At 36.0% G+C, this 25,051-nt stretch overlaps 1 protein-coding gene across 5 annotated transcripts in view; it reads right to left on the minus strand.

Annotated features, from left to right (window-relative positions):
- CNTN5 (contactin 5) overlaps positions 1-25,051 on the minus strand; it is a 674,696-nt gene that overhangs the window by 173,116 nt on the left and 476,529 nt on the right. For all 5 annotated transcript variants that reach the window (XM_040584292.1, XM_040584291.1, XM_040584293.1 and 2 more), the window contains 2 exons: positions 22,871-22,966; positions 1,449-1,652 (listed from right to left, as the gene is read on the minus strand). In XM_040584292.1, the coding sequence (XP_040440226.1) occupies positions 1,449-1,652; positions 22,871-22,966 (300 nt within the window). The remainder of the gene's footprint in view (positions 1-1,448; positions 1,653-22,870; positions 22,967-25,051) is intronic.

The raw sequence follows: 25,051 nt of genomic DNA on the forward strand, positions 1-25,051 counted from the left end.
TTTAATTTTCTAAGGTTGATACTGAAAAGATGGAGTCTGCTATGTTAATTCAGTTAAATACCTGAAACCAAATAATTAGCGCAGGTACTAAACCAACAAAAGAAAATAGGATATGATGCACTAAAACATGCAGCTTTTGCTGCAGAGGCTGCACGCTGTGCAGACAGAAATGTCAATCTGTTACAATGAATAAACATTAACTTAATTCCTTTCTGATCTGTGAACACATTTTTTACTTACTCTGTTAAAATAAGTCATCTGTGTTTAAGTCCAGCTTTTGTAATGCTTCCACATTGTAAGACTAGTCTTAGTTTTACAAAAAGCTACAAGCAAGACAAAAGCCTCAAAGTCTTTTTCTTTCTTTCTCTCTGATTTATCTAAGTATGGACTCACACATGCTGAATTGCTGAAATGTATTTTTGAAGAACTAGAAAGCATCATTAAATGTGGAACATTTTGGAAAACAGGAAAATATAGACCCTTATGTAATCATAAATCATTATTCTAAAAAAAAAAAAAAAAAAGACAGAAAAAAGAAACAAAAACCAATTATAATGTAATAAATACTAAATATTTTTGTTTCAAAAGAGAAAATAGCAGTTGTGTCTATATGTAGATATTCCAACCGAATCAGTTACATATCATTCATATTGAAAGGTTCTATTGCTCCACAAGAAATACTATTGGAAGATATTTTCTTTTGATTTTGGGGAAAAAATCCTAAGCCATTTTTTGATAATAAGAATTAGGTATTTATTTACAGAAAAATTACTGGTTACTTGCCATGATGAAACTGAAAACTACCTGGATAACTAAGTGCCGTTGTAATCACAACTGTTGTAATATTCTTGGTGGTGCTTAGTGCATTGAATTGGAGCCTGGAAGTGTTACAGGTGTTCAGTAGAGCAACAGGTAAAGTTTTAAGCAATACAGCCTCTGTTCAGTTGTCTAACCATGTGTGCTTTGGCCATCTGAGATGCCTGAATGTGTATCTCCTGGCACCCCGCTGCTGGTCTCTATGCCCTATGTGATATTTGCCAGTCCCCTGTGGATGTCTCGGATGCCTGAGGGCATCTCAGTGTGGCAGTAGACATTTGGGCTGAAGCAATTGAACTGAGCCCCAAAGAAACAGAGGTTACTGAGAAAGGAGATTTGATTCTCTTTGTCAGTGACAGAGCACCAGAATAACAAGAAGGAGGAACTGTTCTAAACAAAATACATCAGGAGGTGTCAGATTGCACCTCAGCCTTCAGAGGTCTAAATATTCTCACAACTGTTAGATCTTTTAAAAGAAACTGTCTCCATGAACACCTTTCCTCTGCTGATTGCTGCAGTAAATGCATACATATATTGAAAAACAATAAAATCATGGTTCTTAAATTAACTAGAGTATTTTTGGCTTAGTATTTTTGCTTCTATGTGGTACCCAGAAATAATGCCTTTCTTACCATCATTTCTCAGTGTCAGAGGTGTAGGAGGACTCAAAACTCTGGCATTTGTCACTGTGTTTTTTACCAGGCATATATAGCTGCCAACATCAGATGTTTGCACCTTGGAGATGTAGAGATTGCCTGTCTCCTGAGAGATGAAGCGCCTGCTGTCTTCTGCCACAAAAGATGGGAATTCATTAAATACCCAGCTATAGATGATCTCTAAAAGAACACAGGAAAAAAAATTAGAGAAAGTAATTACAGAAACGATACACTCAATAAATGTTCATTAACTTTATTTAAATAATCGGGGAGGGGGGGGGAAGCTAGAGGCTTTTTAAAGTTTTTGTTTGGTTTAGAATTAAAGAGGTTTTTTCTTTCCTTGGAATTTTGAAAATGACATAAGCATTGAGTCTACAAGTTCCCTGGGAAGACAGATTTAGTTCAGGAAAAATAATTAAATTATTCAACATATTAAATAACAGCCATAAAATATTAGATAACTCCCTTTTCTAATCTTTGAGGTCAAACCAAAAATAATATACAAAGCATTCTTTTCTCTATTTGGTCAAATTTGCAGTGAAATATATCAAGATGCTTCCTACAGAGCAAGGGATGACTTTTGCAAGTGTGTATAACCAGTTTTTATTCTGAACATCTGTTTTCAAAATCAGCAGTTTCTAATAATTGTTCAACCTACCTTGCAGGTAGTATTACTGCATTACAGTTTTTCTACATCTGCTTCACTGAAGAATCTCAGAACCCTTCCTATATGCAGCTTAAATCCCTATGATCAATGAATAATTCCTTAAACCAAAGCTACCAACTGCTTTGCCTCATAATCTGATGGATCAAAGACTAACCAAAGTGATTTTAAAAAATGGTAATTAAGGCCAGTCCCTTGGTTCTTATTTTTATCCCATGAATCACTCTGTTCATCTGAAAAGTATGTACTTTTCCCTTTATGCTCATAATAATTGGTTGAGAAAAAGGATTATTTCTTATTATTGTATGAGATTATATCATGACTTATTAAAATCCTAGATACAGTAACGTCTTGGCATTAGAAATATCAGTAAAGTTAATGAGATTCTGGTTTAGCAGGGAACTCCTTGCAGGGAATTATTCATGTGGAGTTCCACCAATTCAGACTTTAAAGCCTTAACCTTATGTATACTTTTTTACATGTTTTTCTTCCAATCGTATCTTCACTGTTTCATTTTGGTTTCACACTTTAAAAAAATATTCTTCACTACTTAAACTGGCATATTAGCTATAAGGTAATTTCTTCTATAATCTCCCCCTGTGATAGTCTTTAAAGAACTTACTTCAAAATCAAAAAAAGCCAAAGCTAGTTTAGGTACATAAAGTCCCCAATATTGCATGAAGATGCAAACTGCTCCATCGCTACAGCAAGTTCCAAGTTTTTAGACTCAGATTTCTTGGGTGACTATTGTCAGCTTCAGCAGCAATACAAAGACAGTAATTGCACCTGTATCAGTCTGGTTCTCTCATACTTTTATCCTCACTACAGTCAAAATGTTTCTTGATATAAAGGTAGTTGGAAAAGGAAAGGATCAAAGAGGTGAGAAGAAACACCTCAAAATTTAAATTTTTCTGGGTCCTTTTCTGCTAATGATAGGAGAGGCATTGGTATAGCTGTCCATGGTATGAGAAGTGTGAAACACCTTAACAACCTAACCAAACATATGCCATAGCCAGATGAGCAGTTTGACTATAACAGTATAGAAACCTTAGAAATTCCAACTGATCGGTTCCTTCTACCCTTATGTTGTACCATTCCCTGATACAGTGGTCAGAAAGGAACAGAAAACCACAATGACTGCTATTTTTAACCAATATAAGCCCAACAGTACAAGCAGTGATGTAGAGATGCAGAATGTTCTGATTAATTTTGAAGAAGTTCAGCCTAGTTTTGAAGTCAGATGAAAATTCTCTTATGAAAAACTCATGGTGTTAGTACAAAAATGCTATGTTAAAGGACTAAACATATTTACCTGATAGTAGGGGAAGACTTCTCCAAAATGGAGAATTAAGCTGCACACACTGACTTTTTGCTTAAAACCTTTCTCAGATCTAATTGTTATTCTGAGAGGTTACACAGGACAGACCCTGAGGAATTCAGGGCTCACAGAGAGCTCTCTGAGTGTTTAAAATTCCCTTCCTCTTTTGTTATGTTTCAGGAAAATATTAAGTCCAAAATATGTGCCTCTGAAAATTTTATTGCCACATTTTGCCATGATGTCTTACCTGGCAGAAATGATTCATGGCAGCACAAAATTCTATAAAGTGATGACGAATATACAAGTTCAAGGAAAACGCATAGGCTGTAATCAAAGACACCTGTTACCAGCTCAAATGGAAAGCAATCAGTCTCACTAATTGCTCAGGCTTAAAAGTAGTTCAAACCAAATGTGAAGTAGTCATCATTGTCAATTCATTGGTAGTTTCTGTAAAATCGAATTTTCTCCATTTGTAGTCTAAACCCACATGCAATTAATTATGTAATTATTAATTAGAACTACTCCGAAGGAACAGATTTCAGGAATAATTTTTTGTGCCTCTAAGGAAATAGAATACTTAGTTTTTGCTGGTGCTGAATCCAGTGGGGGTATACTGACATTTTGTCACCTTCTAAGTGATTTCTGCTGTTAAAAATGGAATAATGGATGAATGGGTACTGGCACAGGGTACCAATAAAAAAGTAACAGACCTTCTGTCAGATCTAAAACTCAAATCTTTTATTCTATTAAACTGCAGTTAATGCTTTTATTTGTGCATACCTACAGCATCTGTATTCCAGCCAGGAGCCCAAACTCCAAAGCACAGACAATAGTGCTAAAAGTTTATTTCTTGATATTGTCAGCTCATTGACATTGAAGGAATTAAAACCTATTTTTCATTTCTAAAAAGCAAACCTCTGGGAATAATACAATTTGAAATACCTCAAGACTTTGCATCTGAATGTTTAGATCTGGAATTGATCTGGAATTCTGAACCTTCTTTTCAGTCAAAAAGCCCCTTACACACTTTCTTCTATTAGACCTGGTTAATGAGTTTAGCAGGTTCTTAAATATAATTTTGAGGGTTATGTTCATACGGTATGCATAGGCTTCAGCAGAAATATCTCAGGGAAACTCCCCAATTTCCAATGCATGCTATACAGAACAGTCAGAAACAACCACAGCTGGCTTGGGATTTGGGGACCCAACAGTTTCTAGCTGACAAAAATACATGCATGATCTTCAAGAAATGATTTTACAAAAGGGTGTTGAGAGAATGACTGCCATTATGGGAAAATGTTGTACTTTGACATTAATCCATTGTACAAATGTCTCACACTTCTGAATTTGCAGCTATAGTAGAGGATAGAACGTCAATGATGCTTATATTCTGGGGCTCTGACTGTTCCCAGTTTGTATGCCAGCAAGACAAAAATTTAGCGTTCTTAAATCCCAGTATTTCTAATGAAGGCTGCCCAAGTACAAAACCTGGGGTTTTGTTCTGTTCTGTTTTGATAATTTTTTTTGTTTGTTGTTGTTGGTATTTTTTTTCCTTCTGGCAGTATCATGCATAAGAGAATACCCAAATGATTCAAATGACAAATAAAAATAACTAATAAAGAAAGAATGATGGAAAATCAACATTTAAAACATTGCTATCTATAGACAAGTCTGTAAAATATTCTGAAAATACATGCACAGTAAAATATTCTGAAACAAGTGAATGTAGTTACATGCCACAAGTGCCACAGCAGTTCAGCACAGAGGCACATGTAAATTACAAGAGAGGCTTGCGTTTAAATACTGTCTGAAATCCACTCTTATAAAATGTTAAACTGCTAAGTGAACCTTTTGAATTTCAGAAGAAAAAGCCTAAGACCAAACAGATGACACTAGGACTTTTTGTACACAGCTCACTGCACCTGTCAGTGAACTTCAAGCCTATATTTTCCTATGATGGTTTATGCTAAAACGTTTTAGAACCAGTGTCATTTGGCTAAACACAAAGCACAACTGCAATTGTATTAATTTTTTATTAGGAGACTAAACTCCAGAGATGCATCTCAAGACTGACAGGTAAATAACAGTGACCTTCAAGAAATTTTGAAGCTAAAAGTCAGTGCTACCAAGATCTAAACAAACTAAACTACAACTGTAAAATCAGAAACTAAAACTGTAAAATCTTATCTTGCTCTAGATAAAACCTCCTGACGTCACCTCCTCTTGAGAAAAGGCTGAGTAAATGGCTTCTCCATGCTGTACTCATTTTGCTTCAATAGGAAAAAAAAGTTTAAGTGAAAATAGGAAACTGAATACTGATGTATACAGAAGTTTAAAGTATTTTTACAGGATATATGCTGAGCTTATTTTTTATTTTTATGCCCATCTATTTTATTTTTAATGTGACACCTATGCCAAAACCACAAAGATGATGCAAAGCCCTTCCTGGAAATTACGGTTGACTGCCAACACAAAAGAAACTTTTATGCAGGTGCTATTCATCAACACAAACAGAAATAGAGAGTAAAAAGACAGAAAAATTATGAATTACAGAAGCAGTTGTAAATTGCCATTCTCTTGTGGCTTGGGCTGGAGAACTGTTCTTATGGTAAGTTCTGTTGCATCCAAACACTTGGTGTGAAAATTATTTAAGTCATTCTGGAACTGCAAAACTGGTATTTCCTTTTACGAATGACCAGAATAGTGTCTCCAAGGAGCTTTGTATCTGTTTTCTGAAGGTATTTGGAAAGTCTTCCAAATGTTCAATTTGTTTCCATATTTTATTAAACACTTTTTAGTGGGCCATGTAGGTGAAAATCTGGGTCACTTGCTGATAAAATAGTGAGAAGAGAGCATTTTTCTCTTGCCAAAACAAATTTATTGCATGAGATTTTGTTTACTAAAATTTCTTAAATGATTTTTGTTGATCTATGTTCTCTGTTCAACAACGCTAATTCTTAAACTGTCACAATGTGACGTACTTCCCATAATGGATGAAGCTGGAGTACTGACATATCAGCATTTTTGTTTGTGTTTTTGCCGTATAGTGCTTTTGGAAAGATCATTCTGATGCAGAATATGTCAGTACTGTGGCTATGCAAAAGTCTTTCTGTCATTGTGAGTAAGAAAGAAATCACCACTTAAGTGTTATAACGAGAGCTGTGCTGGAAGCATTCAGATCACACCAAATATTCACTTCTGTATTTGTTAGTGCCTGAATGTTTCCCAGATTTGCTTCAAGGCTTTTCTCCTGAGAAACTGTCTGGTTTGTCCATTTAACATGGTTTCTTGACAGCCTTTTCATTAGTCCTGTGAGCTAAGTGGTATTTCAGGTAGCAAGTGATGACGTAACAAGGAAGTTGCCATACAAACTCCTTTAAGGCCACCTAAAAGCTACATGTGCAGTCAGTAGAATGGTTAAATATTGCATCTCCCAGGGAAAAGCGTGCAAACATACATCCCATAATTGCACTTCTGTGGAGTTATGGTGTTTGTACAAGTCTGTTTTGTATCTTTTTGTGATGCAGTGGGAGATACAGTACTCCATCTCCTCCAGTATCTTGTTGGGAAAACAGATTTCCTGTTTAGGATTTCCTCTGATTACTGCAGTTCCACAAGAGGGCAGTACTTGATGATTAAACGGTACTGATGCCTGATGACAGCCAAAATCTGATATAAACTGGGAGTTTTAGCAACTCTGGAGAAGTTGCTTCTTCTCAATTTTTCTATTTTTAAGAAAAGCAGCAAAAAGTGCACTCAAGATTACAGGCTGAATTTCGTATACATAGCTATAAACCATGACATTTGCATGATTGCTTTGTTCTGCCATATTCAGAAATATTCTGGTTAAACAAAGTATTAGGAAAAATATATGCCCAAATTTCCCCTGCTCAAAATAGGAAATCTTAGTTTATCTCAAGCCCAGTTTTCACCCTTATCACACTTGTTGTTTGGATGTTCTGTGTACCAGCCACAGAATAGGGGTGCAATATGCGGCACTCTCTAAAGATGGAAAACACTGCACATTCAGAGGGGGGAAAGCTTCTTTTTAGTTCTGATGAATGATAAAAATGGGTTGTTCTTCCAGCCTCCCACAACAACCAGATAAATAATTTTGGTGCGTTTCTTTGTGCTGCTGCGTCTTATTATCAGTGCTCATTAATCCTCCAAGAAAATATTTAATGAAGGTAATTTATTTGTTGCATTGTAATGCACCCACATAGAGCAAACAGATATTGTCGATTTATCAGCCAGGAATGAAATTGCTTCTTTTCTGCTCTGGGGGCTCTGTATCTACTGCTTAGTTACCTGAAACACAATTCTACCAGTCACATATTTGTCTTTGTTCAGATTTACAGTGATAAATCTTCAAATATTTTCTTTCTTGTAACCATTTACACAGCCAATAACTAAAAATATGGTAGAAAAGGTAAGTGTACTGTCAAGACTGATCTTGTACTGGAGGATACTAACATTATATTGTCATTACCAGCACACACAGTCAATATAGTCTCATTTGTACATTTGACATGTATGAAATGTAGCCACTCATTGAAACATGTAAACTGATGAAATCTCTTTCTCATACATATGACCTTTAAAGAGGTCACATAGCATACAAAAAAAAATATTGCTTCTGGGAAAGGATGCTAGATTATTATGCATATTTGATTATCACTATCATGATTTCCATATTAAAAAAATCTGTTCCATAAAGAATCAAAATATTGTGATTAAAATGAACTCAAAACTACATGTTCTTCAGGCTTCTCTTTTGCCCTCGGGCAAGATCAGATATTCTTAGCCTAGTTTTTAAAAATGTCCAGTGAGTTATATTCCTAAATTTAGATCTTCAGAACAACCTATTTCATTGCTCAGTTAATAATTAGACACTTTTCCTGAATTTTTGTGTATAATTCTTTTAAATAGTTTATTACTATTCAACTTACGATCTTGAAAATATTGAAAACACTTTATTGATGACCTATGTTAAACTTTTACACATACAATGGAAGACAATTATCCTTGTGTGTATCAAGCTTCTGTTTTCAAGGCTAGATCAGCCAAATCTCTTTAACTTCTCCTTAGAAGTCATGATTTTAAATTCTCTGCTTAATTTTATTGTTGTCATCTCTACTGCTTTTCTACATCTTACAATGTAGGACCCAAACCTGGACATGGTATGCTGTTTGAGCCATTAATGCTATTGATAATTGGAATAATAGTCTCATACTCTATAGGTAGCAGTCGTCTTAGTATGACCTAGAATTGAAGGATGCAATTTTTCATTTTACTAAGTATTTAATTTTCTGTAATAGCAGTATTTTTCTAAGGGAGAATATGGTTTAATCACTTATTTCCCTTTGTTCTATCTGTAAATTTTATCTTTGGTAAGTATTGTAACCTGCATTTTGCTGAATTTTGTGTTACTCATTGCAAGCAATTTCTCCAATGTATTGACCTTTTTGGATTCTCATTCTATGCTCTGCAGTGATTGTAACCTCTTGCAGCTAGGAATCATTCACATATGTTACCTACACTTTTCCTTCCACTAGGCCACTCACACTTTCAAAGAAAAAAAGATTAAATTTTATATGATTTGTTCTTGACAAATACACATTGTCTGTTTCTTAACACATCATTTTCATCTTATTACCTACAAATTCAGTGTTCAATATTATGACACAGTAACTTTGCAGAAGTCACACTCAGCCTGACCATTGGCCCTCCTTTATTAAGGAAAAAAAAAAAAAAAAAAAAAAAGAAAAAAAAAAAAAAGACATTTGATTTTCTTGACACATTTTGAAATAATTTTTGAGATACCATATTGTCAGTAACATTTTCATGTGAAGGAATGTTTAGACATGCGATAATTTCAGATTTTAAGGCTATTTAATCAATACATATTGTCTTATGTAAGTAAAGAAAATGTGAAAATTATGTAGATTAATAAAAAAAAGACGATGGTAGAAACCAATATTTTTTTTTTTGTTAGGATTGAAAGAATTTTTTTAAGGAAGAAAAATACTGGAAAAAGCAAACTTTGACCACAAGGCAGAGAAATTACAGATAGGAAGTTTTAAAAGTCTTTTGAAAGCAAAAGAAAGAGTTTTAACAACAGCTGTGCACTATTGGTACTCATCTATTATTAGGTAGGAATGTAAATCAATACTTATGTAGAAAAACCCTGAATGCCATATATAAATTGACATTTTATGTTTTATAATATACAAGGTAATGCAGACGTCACTGCATAATGCTATTTCCTATGAAAAGCAGAAAAAAAGTGGATGGTATAAGGCAATAAAGTTGAACAGTCTAAGTAAGTAATACCAGAGAACTTAATTCAGTGTTTAAGCATTAGCATTGCAGCTCTTTTTATCAATACTACTGACCTTATAAAACTATTGAAACATTTATGGCCAGCAGGACAAAGGGCAGTGATCAGCCCTTTGTAATCGGCACTGGTGAGGCCACACCTCGAATACTGTGTTTGGTTTTAGGCAAGAAAGATACTGAGGTGCTGGAACATGTCCAGAAAAGGGCAACGAAGCTGGTGAAGGGTCTGGAGCACAAGTCTTATGAGGAACAGCTGAGGAAACAGGGGTTGCTTAGTCTCGAGAGGAGGAGACTCAGGGGGGACCTTATCACTCTCTACAGCTGCCTGAAAGGAGGGTGTAGGCAGGTGGGGGTTGATCTCTTCTCCCAAGTAATAAGCGATAGGACAAGAGGGAATGGCCTCAGGTTGCACCAGGGGAGGTTTAGATTGGATGTTAGGAAAAACTTCTTACCTGCAAGGGTGGTGAAGCTTTAGAACAGGCTGCCCAGGGAAGTGGTTGACTCACCATCCCTGGACTCAATGATCTTAAGGGTCTAAATGATTATATGATCAGTAATTTCCAAAGGCGAATATTACAGATAATTTTGTTCCAGCATATAGAAAGGGTAATCAGAAAGACCCACATCATTATAAATGGATTAGATTCAATCTTAGATGAAATAATTCAATGGCTGATATGAAACTTGATTAATGATTAATTGAAAAAGTAGGATATAATTAACAATATTGGAAGTAAATAAATCTAGTCAAAGTAAGGCAGTGTATTTTATTGTTCTTTTTCTTGACAAAGACAGAAAAGTTTCTGTAATGTACCTAGAATTCATGTTTTATAAAAGGAATTAGAATAACCTCAAAATTAATTTATTGTACATTGAAAGGATTAAAAAATGACTGCAAAGTGTGATCAAAAGGATCAGCTGTGGAATTCTTTGTCCCGTACTGCTGAACATTTTAACAATTAAAAGCAAACCTATGCAGCTGTATTCACTGATCTACAGGAGATATAGAACTTGGCCGTGGCAAATGTGCAGGACAAGTCATGGGTAAACTCTGATTTGGATAGCTTATTATTACTATTTGAACCTTTTATTTTAAGATGAAAATGTGTTGAATGTACAGTAACACAAATAGGTTATTTCTTAATAATTTGAATGAACAAGAATTCTGTGGTGATGGCTAACTATAGTACTCACATGAAAAGTGTGGCACTGGAAAGTAATGAGGGTATTGTTTAATGCTCAGGAAAGCACATCACTGTATAGAATATTTATGTGAAGAAATGATCTTATCCAGCAAAACGTTCAACAGAATTTAAAGTATTTTTTTTCTCTTTTTTTCTCTTTCCCTCTTTAAATCTCTCTTGTTCTTTGATCATGCTATGATACTTTCTTTTCTCTACTTTTTAATCGTAGTGATGTGATAGTTACTCTGGCATGGTCTGCTTCTTACCTAAGTCTGCTGAAGGGGTGAGCACGATGAAAAGCTGTACTCCAGAGCATTGCAGAGTTCACCTGCAGTGAACCTGTACCCAAGTGGGATGTTGCATTGCATGGAAATTTAATTCCATTTTATGACTACTGCAATGATACCAATAGATTCATCAACACAAAAAAAGACCCAAAGTAATGATAGGATTATGATCATCCAAATTTTTGGAATATTGCTCTGTCAAGTGCAAGAGTAACATTATTTCTTTTTCAGCAAAGTCTCTGCATCCCTAGCTTTCCTCTGTTCCTCATTTAGCAACAAAAGTTTTGTTAGGCAAATTCTGTACTTTGGCTGAAAATACTCACTAGTACTCCAGTTATCAGAGTATCAGTCTCTCAAGGACTGTATATGTATGTTTCAGTTTGGAGTTTTGTACTTCCAAGAAAGAAAACAACTTAAATTTGACACTTTATCCCTCATTCATCTTTATTCCTAATGCCAGGAAGGATTAATAGTAGCAGAAAGATTTCTTTTAAAAGATTTAATTTCAGGCTTCTGGGTGCAGAAATGAAAAGGCTGCTGCAGTTCTAGTTCATACTTCAAAACACTGTCTTTTCTAACAGCCTTCACTACTTTTTACATGCAGTTGTCAGTAATTGTATCGGCAAAAACTGAGTTCATAGAGTCACCTTTGTATGGCTGCACATATAGAACTTAAGATACACCCCATTGCCTCTCTGCTTTATATTCTGGTGCTATGTGTCCTAATATAAATGTAAAGGCTTTTGCTGGGTCTCTCTGCAGGTCAGTGTTTGGTGAATTCCACCACAGCCACAGCATGATATGATTTGTGGATCTTCTTTGGGCCTGCTCCTTTGCTCCTATGGTATTTATTACCCTAAGGTCTAAAATCAAGGGCAGTACCATTATCATCACTTTTATATGGGAAAACTGAATAAGATGGAAGGAGGAGACTTTGAAGCAGTCATGAATCAGGCCATATTCAAAGAGAAATCTCCACTAATACATAATTCTTTATGTTTCTGATATTCTTTCCTTTCCTTACCAGCTCTTTGTTCACCTACAGGAAATGCCAACACACACACACACACACACACAAAGTAGCAGTCAACTAATCCTTAGAAGTTGTGTAGATGAACATCAGAGATAGGTAGCTACACCCCCACCCTCCCTCTGAATTTGATTTTCAAATGTTAAAAAAAAATAAATAAAAAAAATAGCAGTATAAATCACATAATCCCCCAGATGCTCAAGGTCTAGTGCTTAGCTCCTTGTTGGTAAATTTTCTAGGCTTAAATTTACCAAGGAATGGATCTTCCATTACATCTTTCTGAACACAACGGAACATGTGAACATATGCTTCAGAGGATAACATAAAACCAAATTTATAGTCCCCAAAAGACAATTTTTAAGTATTAAGAATGACAGTGACAGATGATTTTTTTCACCTTAATTAAAAAATAACTCGAAGTGCAGATGAAGAGGAAGATACATGTCACATTAGCAAACTGCCCTAGAATGCTGATAATGCTGTTCAGCCATGTTGTAAAAATAAATCACTACAAATAACCTCACCAACAATAAATCATTTAAAAATTAACAATGTAGAGATTGTAACTCTTACGTGTTTCTACATACAGAAAATACACTGTTGAGTCCCTGTGCACATTGTTCTGCACTACTGGAAACCCAGTGAACTGCTTCCATCCATCTTCTACTTGTCACATAATTATTATTTAGAGATAATACATATCCTTCTGTTGTCTTACTTTCAGCCTAGGGCAATGTCCCATGATTATAACCTCTCCTCTTCAACCCCTTAGCAACAGCAATCAAAGTGACACCTGATGTGTCACACTATATATACATACCACATGGAAAAATAAGGTATTTGGCCAGCTCTCCCTGATTATTCTTTTTCTAAAAGAAATATCATTATTCAAGTAACGACAGGTGATTCTGTTCGCCCTTTTGCTGAGCACCTGCGTATTTTTCAGATGACTAATTATGTTTTTCAAAACCCTTTTCTTTTAGGCATGAAGCATGATTTTGTAAAGTCCAAGATCTGGACTGAAAATACTGTTTAGGATTGAAAATCCATGGTAGTTTGTGAAACTCCTAAAGGATCTTGTGGTTCTTCAGGAAAAGCCAGACTGAGACAAACCCTTCATCCGTGTTATCTACATGCTTCTTTCCATTCTCCCTCTTCTTCTTCCTGAATTTTTATCCCTGCAATCTCCAACAGAAGACTTTCTTAATTATTGAAAGAGGAAAATACCATAAAAACACTCCAATAAAGTGAAATTTTCCAGCTACAGATTCTCTGCTCTAGGTTAATAACATCAATGCAACAATAATTGTATTAGCTGGTTAATGAAGTCATCAGCAATGATTTTAACAATATTGGAACATAGCATAGGAACACAAGATATAGAAGTGGGCAATCAAATTATCAGAAGTAAGTGTGGTATTAATCATTATATTGTTAAAAAGATGGCATTACGATCAAGAGAAGTCACTTTTCCAATGTTATTGCTCTTCCGCTGTCAGAAGATAAAGAACACACATGTGCTGCTGCACAGGGCTTTGGATTTGGCTGTAATCATTCAGATTTTTGTCTGAAGTCTATGATATGCTTATATCTATGCAGTCATTTTCTCCTTGAAAAATCCAATCAATTGCCTTTAATGTATTTACTATTAAGTTAGAACTACCTTGATGTCAGTTACAATTGTATTATGTAGGGGGAAAAAAAGCCATAAATACATCCATATATACATTTATGAACAATTTGTAGTTTTCCCTTTGAAAAAGAAAAATGAAAACTGGATACCCCAACTAGAATTGTTTTCATACCGCTTCATTTATTTGGAACAATCTTCCTGAACTGATTGAATAAGGTTATATTAAAATCTATGTCTCACTAAGCATTGCATCACCTCAAATGGTAGTAAACTCAATTTCATATCATACTTGTAAAATAAAAAGACTTCATCATATAGGGAAAATTGTTAATGGCACCTTATAGAACTCAGATCAGTTCAGTACAAAACTTCCTCTTTGTGAATCAAGACTGACCTCCTAACATTTTCAGTAGTTGTTTCTACTAGAGTCGCTGTTGAATTCATTTAATCATGCCTAGCCTGGGAAGGGTTGCATTTTCTGAAAACGTCACTGTTTTCATCCTTTTTTTAATCCTTTAATATTTCCCTACAATGGTAACTGAAAGAAAAAGCTAGACTCCAGACCCTTTGAAATTATTCATTTCTCATCTCTTCTTCTTATGTTTCCTCTCGTTTCAGTTGTCTGATCAGCATTGTATTTCTGACTTCTTCTCCCTAGTTATATTGATTAACATGTGCACTCTCACTCTATTCTTTTCCATGGTATGAAGTAGAGAGGTAATTGGGATTAATTAGAAATTTTCTATCTTAAACAAAATAGGCTTTCTGACATTTAAATAACTGACATGTTTGTAAAATGGTATTGTTCCAGCCACCAGCTTAGTGAAACATCAGAACTAAATAGCAAATGGATTTTAATAGGAAGGTTATTAAGAGAAGGTCAATATTGTGAGAGCCCTGTACCTCTGTGACTGTAACTGTATGCTACTCCAATCTTAAATCTAATAATGCTGGGCTTCTGCTATTCTAGAAGTTATATAGCCTGTGCCACAGCAAAACAGTCTTTGCAGCACATTAATTGATACCTTTACAATACTAGCTGCAGAAATGTGATTGTGATATCAGGAACATATATTTGTGTTAAATCTGGCAGGACAATGCTGTCTTTAATCATTAGACTGAGAGTTCCAGATAGTTACGTCTAATTTGTTGGGACATCTTCGTAACAGGCTAGTAATTTGTCTCTAGAGAAGAGGAGCTTGAGCACTAGAGAACCTTTTCATCATCATTGTCCCATTTGTCAAGCTGTAGACAAATAGTCGCATATGGCTGGCTCCTGAAAGGTGATAGAGCATGAGCCCAAGGACCAACATACTTGATGCGTCTTTTAAATTAATTAATCTCTTGTGCTTCCTCCCTCTTGTCTTAGTATCTCCTTTCATTTTGATTCTCCTGAAGTAGCAGTTGGGGTAATATTTGTTGACAATAGTGTGGCTGTGAAACTACAGTACATGTCCCTTAAACAGAGCCCTGACAGGGCTGTCCCTTCATCCAGTGTTGCATGCTGCTTTAACTGGCCCTGGTCAACCAGATTTCTCTCACTACGTTTTCATAGTCCCTGAGGGGAAGAACAGCTCCAGTGAGTGATCCAGTGGGTCTATAGATATTAAACTTTCTAGTGTAGCTTAACATATTTTTTGAAAAAATTATTAGTGGTTTTAAGGGGGTGGGGATCAACAGTGATAACATTTGGAAAAGTGGTTGTGTTTTTCTTTGAAATACAAAATTACAAGTTCCTTGGGACAAATTACTACAGTTGGACCAGTAATGCATTTATGGTCATGTATTACTTATATATATATATATAAAAGTAAGAGAAAATCTAGATTTCTATATAAAGAAAGTTTAAATTGATAACAATTATTTATCCATATGCCTATGCTACAGACATTGCCTGGAATTTGGGGCACATACAGATCATTAAAATGTAATTAAAATCTAATAACAACACGTTGCAACAGACTGGGATTAACTCCTCAGTGGCAAACATGGCTTGTTACAAAGCTACCCTACAGAAAATTCTTTCATTCCCAAACTGTTAAATTTCATATCCTCAGATGCATGCCTTCAACAAGATTGAGGAAGGAAATCCTACAAAGTGCTCCGGGGAAGTCAGCAGCGAGATTACTGGTCATGTGTTGAGTAATGAAAAGACCACAGAAGAAAAAAAAAACGAAGTTAATTGTGTTTGTTCATTCCATAATGAAAACTACAGGCATAGTCTTCAATCAGTTGCACAGATAAAGAATACAGATTCCTATATTGAGCCATGTCAGGAGCCATGGACATTCACTTTAATAACACACATGGGAATTAGCATTACTAGATAAGAAAGTTTCAAAAGCAGTCTAGTAAAAGTTATAAAGTAGAGGATGCAAGAGGGAAACAACTTTATGATTCTTCCAGGGAAAAATGTGGGTGAAGAGACAAGATGGCTCTATGGAATTAACCCAAAATTAGGACAGGAATATAGAGTCTTTAAACTCTAACCTGTCTTCTAAAACTTTTTTCTCTCTCCTTATTGAAAATTGACGTTCAAGCTTCATTAGCATTCAGTTAAAGTCAAATAAACACGAAAAAATAGTAAAGCCTAAGAGGGAAGTGCAGGAACCCTTTGGCTCATGATAGCTAAGTCATTCATTTTATATGTGTGGCTCTTAAAACAGTATTTTAAAAACATTTAATATGTACATTATGATATTTTTTATGTTATGGACATGTAAAGAAGTGATAGTGCTTTGATAGTAACCAGTAAAAGAGTCCTGCTTGTTCTCAAAGTGGAAGAAGAAATGTGACTTTCATCTACACATTAGTCTCTTCTGAAAGCAAATTATACAGCTTTCCATGCTAAAGTTGATTTGAAAAGTCAGATTTGTCAAAAATATATCATAGATCAAAGCTGGATATTACTTCACTGTTTAATACATAAAGAACTACATTGATATCACAAATCACGGCCAGGAAGAAATCTCCCTTGTAGTGACAGGTTAAGATGATGAAGTAGCATCCAGTGATGTTTAGACATGGAGATTCAGAGATTCAAGTTCACGCAGGCTTCCTGTGATTTTTAAGTAATAAGTAATAGCTAGATCTGTGTAAATACAGAAGTTATCTAATGTGCACTGAAACGCCACTGTTAGGTGCCTGGGTCTTGGGACTTAATCCACAGTCTTAAGATAACCTTGTAACCTTTATATACATACAGTTAGACCTCTGTAAATTGCATTCACAGAAGTCAGCTTAGTAAATGGAGACCCATAAGGTGTATGGCTGCCTTCAAAACAGAATTTGCTGTGTCCTGCATGCAGATACCTGAGGCAATTGCCTGTAAACAAGCTAACGAGCATACTGAGAGCAGTCCAGCCCAAATGTAACAAACTTGTTATCATAACTAATTTGCCTGGAGAAGTCTACTTCTAACAATTGTGTACCTGAATCAGGTCATTTAGAGCCTGCCCTTGTTATTTCTATGCATAATTTGTTCAGTATGGGCTTAACCAGGGGAGTTCCAACTAAAGAGCTACTGCACTTCAGCTGGGCTTGGTTTCTTACTTGTAGTGGAGCTACAGTCCAAAGGTGCTGTTTTAACGCTAATGCGGCTTTCAGACTCCTTTTGCAGGCCCTGAGGAGTGAGAAGCAATTGGTTTGTGTCCACTTCCTAAGTGGTTTTCTGTGTTTGTCCAAAGTACGCACAAACAGGAGCTCAAAACGACTTTAAAAAAAATGCATTCTTTGCTCTCACTTTCTCCAATTAATATGAAGTCTAGGACAGCTGTGTGGGAAACAGAGGACAAAACCTCCTGGACCTTGGTAGAGTTTTATTTTAGCAGCTTGACAGGTTAGCAACATACTATGCAGATATCCAGAACATGGATCTCTTCCAAGACATGCATGGGGAAGGACCACGATCCCCATAGCACTGGCATTAAATAGTCATCTTTGGTGAAGCATTTCTCATGAAAACTACAGTTTTATAACACTGAAGGGGAGGCATAAAAGATGCAGCCTGTAACACAGTTTCCAAACTGGGTAAGATTAGCTTTGTCCTTAGAAAGAGATTTTTAAAAGTTATAGTTTAACATCTGTACGGATGTTACATGCTGTGGAACGATAATGTAGCAGTGCTCCCCTCAGACGCCAGAGTCCCTGTGAGGAGGGAGCTCGCTCGCATCTGCCTCCCCCTGTGCACTTTTGTGCCGTTCTCATTCTAACAATGGGAATCGTCATTCTCTATTAAGCTCATACAGAAAGCTTTGAATAAAAGCCCTAAAAAGCTCAGCTGAAAGTATTAATTCTGAGGGAAACATGTAAATCTGGATGAAATCTTCCATTCATTTTTAATCTCGCTATGGTAAACCTTGTAATTAAGATGATTAAATGACTGAATAAACCCCTATATTTACACCCTTTAGAATACCACAATGAAAAGCCATAATCCTGTTTATGGAAAAAAGCAGTAGAAGCCTCATAAAATGGAGACATCAAACAAAGCTTATAATTTAAGCGGTTCGTAATTAAGGAACCGCTCTCTTACCAAGGATACCTAAGAATTAACTGTCTAGGAAACCAACCCTGAAGAAAACACTACTGGGGGATGAGGAAGAATCAAATATTTATGGAGAAAGAAAAAAAAAAAGGAAAAAGGTGCTATGTTTATGGATGATCAAAGTTATCCATGATGAATATATTTCACAAGGGACAACTTAAAGATTTACAGCAAATAAAGTATTAGTGGAAAAGCTTCTGGAGTAGACACATTAAAATGATACAGGACTCCCAGTGAAGTCAGAGGCAGCATTTTTTTAGAGTGATGGTCCAAGGAAAGCAGGAGGTGAGAATCTGCTGGTGGCTGTTGGTCGTAAGGAATCCACACAAAATCCTTTTTGTTGAATGTATTTTCCATCAACATTCTGAAAGAGGGTATAGTATCTCTCCCAAAAATCTCCCACATTTTGCTTCTCACCTGTTTCTCAATGAAGATGACAATAACTTCACATACTCCTTTATTAAGACCAAAAAATAATTCTCTCATTTAAATCTGCACTGCAAATATTCTCAATATATTTCAGGTGCACCTTTTTTTGTTTGTTTGTTTCTCCTTTATTTCCTCTGTAAAATATTTGGACAACAATCTAATGAAAACTTACACTAATAATCTATATGTATCACAAGTTTGTGTTTGTTTGTTTCTTGCATTACCTCTTGATAATATATCACAGCATTAATAAGCAAAAATCAAGTTGCATACATATGAAAATTAGTGTAGTATATTTTCAGTCACTGGTGCTTTGTAAAGACTTCCAGATTTTTCTAGAATTGTGCTCTGTAGAGAATGGAATGTATTTATTATTCAATCAAAATTATTTACTTTATCTTCTATTTGAAAACATGTGAATAAACCTATATCTCTTTTAATATAGTGTTCTTTCATTAAGTCATCTTTCTTTTTCCACAATGATATTGTAGTTTTCTAAAAGGGCTCAATCCTGAAATTCTAAGGCAAGCTTATAAGTAGTTATTGATTTTAGAGATTGAGGAATGGGATTCTGTTGAAGGACAAATTGCTTACGAGGTTGTGGAGAATGATTAGGTTTGATACTGTATCATGGATTTATCTCCTGGGATTAAGTAAGTGAAAATTATTTCTAAAGGTGCTGATCAATGTGAATAAATCAATACAGCAGAGCTTGCAGTGTTCATCCACAAAAAAAGTTCTCTATCATCGCAAACACCCTCATAACTCATGGCATTGTTACTGTTAGATGTTCACACATTTCAAACACAGAATCATTTAGGTTGGAAAAGACTTTTAAGATCAAGTCCAACCATTAACACAGGACTGCAAAGTCTACCTCTTAACCATGTCCTAAGCACCACATCTATGTGTGTTTTGAACACTTCCAGGGATGGTAATTCCACCACCTCCCTGGGCAGCCTGTTCCAATGCTTCAACACCCTTTCAGTGACGATATTTTTCCTAATATCCAATCTAAACCTCCCCTGGAGCAACTTGAGGCCGTTTCTTCTTCCCTTGTCACTTATTGTCTGGGAGAAGAGATCAACCTGCCTACAACCTCCTTTCAGGTAGTTAGAGCAATAAGGTCCCCCATGAGCCTCCTTTCCTCCAGACTAAACACCTCCAGTTCCCTCAGTCGCTCCTCATTAGACTTGTGCTCCAGACCCTTCACCAGCTTCCTTGTCCTTCTCTGGACACCCTCCAGCACCTCTACATCCCTCTTGTAGCAAGGGGCTCAAAACTGAGCACAGGATTCAAAGTTCAGCCTCACCAGTGCCCAATACATGGGGATGATCACTTCCCTAGTCCTGCTGGCTGCACTGTTTTGGATACAAGCCAGGATGTTATTGGCCTTCTTGGCCACCTGGGCACACTGCTGGCTCATGTTCAGCTGGCTGTCAACCAGCACCCCCAGGTCCTTTTCCACCGGCCAGCTTCCCAGCCACTCTTCTCCAGGCCTGTAGCATTGGGTGGGTTTGTTGTGACCCAAGTGCAGGACCTGGCACTTGTTGAACCTCATACAGTTGGCTTTGACCCATCAGTCCAGCCTGTCCAGACCCCTCTGTAGACCCTTCAAACCCTCAAGCAGATCAACACTCCTGCCCAACTTGGTGTCATCTGCAGAGTTTCTAAGGGTACGCTCAATCCCCTCATATAGATTGTTGAGAAAGATCTTAAACAGGACTGGCCTCAGTACTAAGCCCTGAGGAACACCACTTGTAACATGCTTTAAAGATTCTTTATCTTAGATATACCCACTACAATAGCTTAGTGTTCATTTGAAATTTTGTCTCCCAGATGATATTAAAGGTAAACATTTCTTAGGACTATTTAGCAGACAACACCATCTTTGCAGGTCAGACACAGAAACTGAAATATAGTATCCAGAAACAGAATGCTTTAAAATAAAAATGTTTAGATGTTACTACATGCACATCCTTGAACTTCCTCTGCTCTGCAAAAGGGTTTTGTAGCTGGAAGTTTCATATTTGCTGCTTAATTTCAAAATTAAATTCACACACTTCCCTCTTAAGTTTTGGTTTTGTCCAAAATTATTTTTCACAAACTGACTCTGATCTGGCAATAAGTCATCTTTCATTAATGTTTTGTACCTTGTTGCCAGACCTTCATGGAATGATTTATTGTTGAAACATCATCAATTGTGGAATTTTTTGGAAGGACCATGGAGATAGGTCTCCCCTTTCCAAGGAGACACCAGCCATTGTACTAATACCACTTGCAGTCCCATTGCAGTACCACAAGGATTTACAAACCCTCAATATTTTGCAAGTAGGGAGCTGGAGGGAAATTCCATGTGACTCTGCATTACATGATAAACAAAAGAAAAGGAAGCCAAGTCCCCTTCTTGTTCACATGAGGTTGTGTTTACATCTGCATATCCATTCAAATGTTCAGCTCAGTGATTACTTTTCTATAGTGTAGAACATTTCCTGGCATAGCTATGGTGACAAAATTATGCCAACAGGGGCTCAAAATATTTTTCTGGAAGTATTTTTTCTGCTGGCATAGTGTACCAGTGCTCAAACAATATAAACTAAACCAACTGAACTCTGTTTGTGAACACAGTAGTTTCCACAGCAGGGGGTTTGGTGGCCCACTAATGAAAATGAAAGATACTAGGTTTTCACCATCAAAGGGAAGCTGTGTGTTATCAGTAGAACATTGCATTGCAATCTAACTAGACATTTAAAAGCATCATTTAACAGAAAAAATTATAAACAGTTTGATGGCACAAGGTGCATTTTGTTGAATGACAGCTCTTAAAAGGTGTATGACTACTTCACTGTTGATGCTTATCTGCCCTTACACTCTCAGTTTGTTTGGGGAAATCAAATTCAGCTGTGATGTTGTAGCCATCTCTCAGTTTTTCTGCCTACATCTTTTCCCCCTCAGTTTACTTATCAGAATCAAGCCTTAACAACATGCACTCAATTCCATTACATAGAGATTGTAGTGTCAAATACAGAAATAGATTATAAAGGTAGCCATAACAAGAGAATGTACTCAGAAGATGCAAAAGCAGAGAGATATCCAGAAGATAACAAACATTAATTACATTGATAATTGTCATACAGTAGTAACAATCATTCCAGAATAAATAGAAATTGAACACATTTCTCTAACAGAAACTAGGAGATTTTCTTTTCTGCAGCTCTTCCATCTGTAATATGACTTTTTTCCAGGGCTCAAATTTGGAGGAAGAAAAAAATCCCCTTAGTAAAGACCTCGTTTCCCAAAGAAGACAGGAATAGTCTACACTGCATCTACTGAAAAACAAGATATTTTGTCTAGTGTCATGTCTCCAGGTCTGATATGATATGCAAATATAAAGACATACTTAGGTATCTGCAGATATTACAGGAGTGCCAATTTGAAAAGAAAAAATATAACCTCTCTGGAATATCTACAATTTCATTTGGGAACACTTAGGAATTTCATGGGTTTTATGATATTTCTGGCTTCTAATAATGATGCAGTTGTACTGGAAACTAAGCTATACGGCAAGAGGAAGCAACCGAAATCATGGCTGTACTACTGAAAACAAAAGACAATTTGTATTCAACAACAGTATCTTGACACTGACATTTTGAAGAATTTCTGAAGATTTCTAAACTCCAGAAGAAATCTTCTGTGGCCTCAAGGCAGCGTTTTCGTCACTGGTGGCACAGAGACTATTGTTATATTCAAGTGTTATTAACAGAAATTCTGCTGCTATGCAGTGGCATTTGCAGTGTATGAGCTTTAATTACTCCTTTGGTACTCCAAAACCTGTCAGCAGAACAGCGGATATTTAATTTTTTAAGTTCTTCAACCAAATATATGTTGTATCTAAAATACTGAGTAAGCATCCAATAACGAGTGAACTGTAAAGGGCCACTGTGCATGCAAGCTGCAGCTGACTGTACCTGGCGAATGAAGTGGAGGGGAGCACATCAGAACAACTCCTTGACCTTCACGTACAGAGACAGCACTTCTTGTCCGACCGCTAAAATTCCCCAGATCTATCAAAAGAACAGAGCATTTTAGTTACATGCTAAAGATTTTAAATGTTGTGGCTACTGTGACTTACATTTTATTTCTTCCTGTAAAGTTGACAGTTCCTTTTTTCATACCTTAATCTACAATAGGAGGGTCTTTAAAAATAAATCTGTTTCCATAACAAAAAAATTCCATGCTGCATCAGCAGTTTATTACTCTTCTTAGTGCACTTGGATACAGTATCAAAGGAAAAACAGCAGACAATATATACATACAATTTGCAAAAACATTTAACAGTGCTTTTATTTCTTTTTGCTATATCCTGCTCTTCCCCCCCCCCCCCAGTAGAAGTGATTCATACACAGTAAAAAATAAAAATAAATAAAATAAAAAAAAAAAAAAAAAAAAAAAAAGTGGAGAGAACACCTTGGAGTCATCTGGAGAGTGCATGGCACACTGTCATGAGAAGAAGGGAAAATCAGCCGCATTAGTTCTAAAACTAAATTTGGTCTATTGCGCACTTACTCTTTTTAAATATTTTCCTTCTGATTTCTCTGGTGTTATAAACACAATCCAGTTGTGGGTAAATATGTTTTCCCTCCAAAATTTTGCCTCTGGCAGGGGAATAAACATTTCCCTTTTTGTACAAAAACTTTTGAATGAAGCTGTAGAGTGCTGCTATGAACAGTTCATTGTGTTTATTAAAGCCTCTCAACCAGAAGATCCAATTCCTCTGTTTACCACCAGGAACACTGGACCTAAGTTCACATTTGAGGTAGATAACTATGCTCTAGCGTGTGTATCTGTAGTGGAAGAGATATGACAGCTCAATTCTGTCACTGGACTAGTGCCTTCATCCTTTCCTCAGTGCCAGTGATGCCACTTAAAGCCTCTATTCACTCAGGGTTTTTCTAGAGACATGTCTCTGTGATGTGGATCAAGGCAAAGAGAGCTGCAGTAAGGGTACCCAAAGATATCTTTGAGAGGGACACAGGAGCTTCAGTAAGCATTACACGAGGATCCAAAATATGAATAGATGGGAGTGGGAGCATCTCTCATTGCCATTCAATGACCTATAGCCATACATCTTCATTTCCGAATACGGACCAAGGTGCTAGCGTGAGCCAGAGAGCACAAATCAATTTTAATAGATTGAGTAGAACTATTATTTTCTTAACTGCACTCAGTTGACCGTTTTCTGTCATATGCTGAAACTCCAATTATTGCACCATGCCTGCTAGTGCATAAAACTGAAGTTCCACGATTTTCAAAAGTAATATGATTTCATCTTTGATGGATTTCGTAATGGGGATTAGGTGCACTTTTTTTAGTAGAAAGTGACTTACAATGCTTCCAAATGTTTCTTTCACATTTCTAAAAGATGTCTTGGGCATAAGCAGAAGCCTAATATTTAAATGTATCTAAAATTGTGCCGGTTTTGGCCAAAATAAGTCAGCATTCTGATTTCAACCATAGATATCATGCTTGAATAGAGAAAAGGCTTCAGAAGAATTTTAACAAATAATAAGTCAACATTCCCAAATTATGCAAAATTTTGCTAGGCAATAGTTAATGCAATATTATATTGCATTTTAAATTAAACACACTATGAGTTATAATAGAGTCTGGTGTAATTTCACTTAAAAGTGTCACCTAATGGATGTTATCTGATAGTATACTCTGTAGAAATGTAATTATTATTATCTTATGTCTAGAAAGCAGTGGGTCGGTATATCCCTGCAAAAATAGTTGTTTTGGATGGAAGAACAGCTTGCAGTTAAAAGTCTTCTCAGTTAAGAATGCCTGCATTTCACTTGCATGTGACTTCGGGTCTACAACTTTATGTATGTTTGTGCTTTTCTAGTCCTGTATTTTTCTAAAGGGAAGCTGATATATCAAGCAATATTGTCTACAGCCTAATAGAAAATATATGTTTATCTTTAATTTTAATGCACAATTTAGGAATACAATAACCTTTTTTAATGCTTTATTGCTGAGACCTTGTAAAAACAGTGTGTGTCGTTAAAGATTTTTTTTCAAAATCAATTTTTCAGGTAAGAATGACACCAAGTTACCATAAAATTGTTCTTGTAACCTTCCTTCTCAAG

This window comes from Falco naumanni, chromosome 2 (genome assembly GCF_017639655.2).
Source record: "Falco naumanni isolate bFalNau1 chromosome 2, bFalNau1.pat, whole genome shotgun sequence".
Lineage (NCBI taxonomy): Eukaryota > Metazoa > Chordata > Aves > Falconiformes > Falconidae > Falco > Falco naumanni.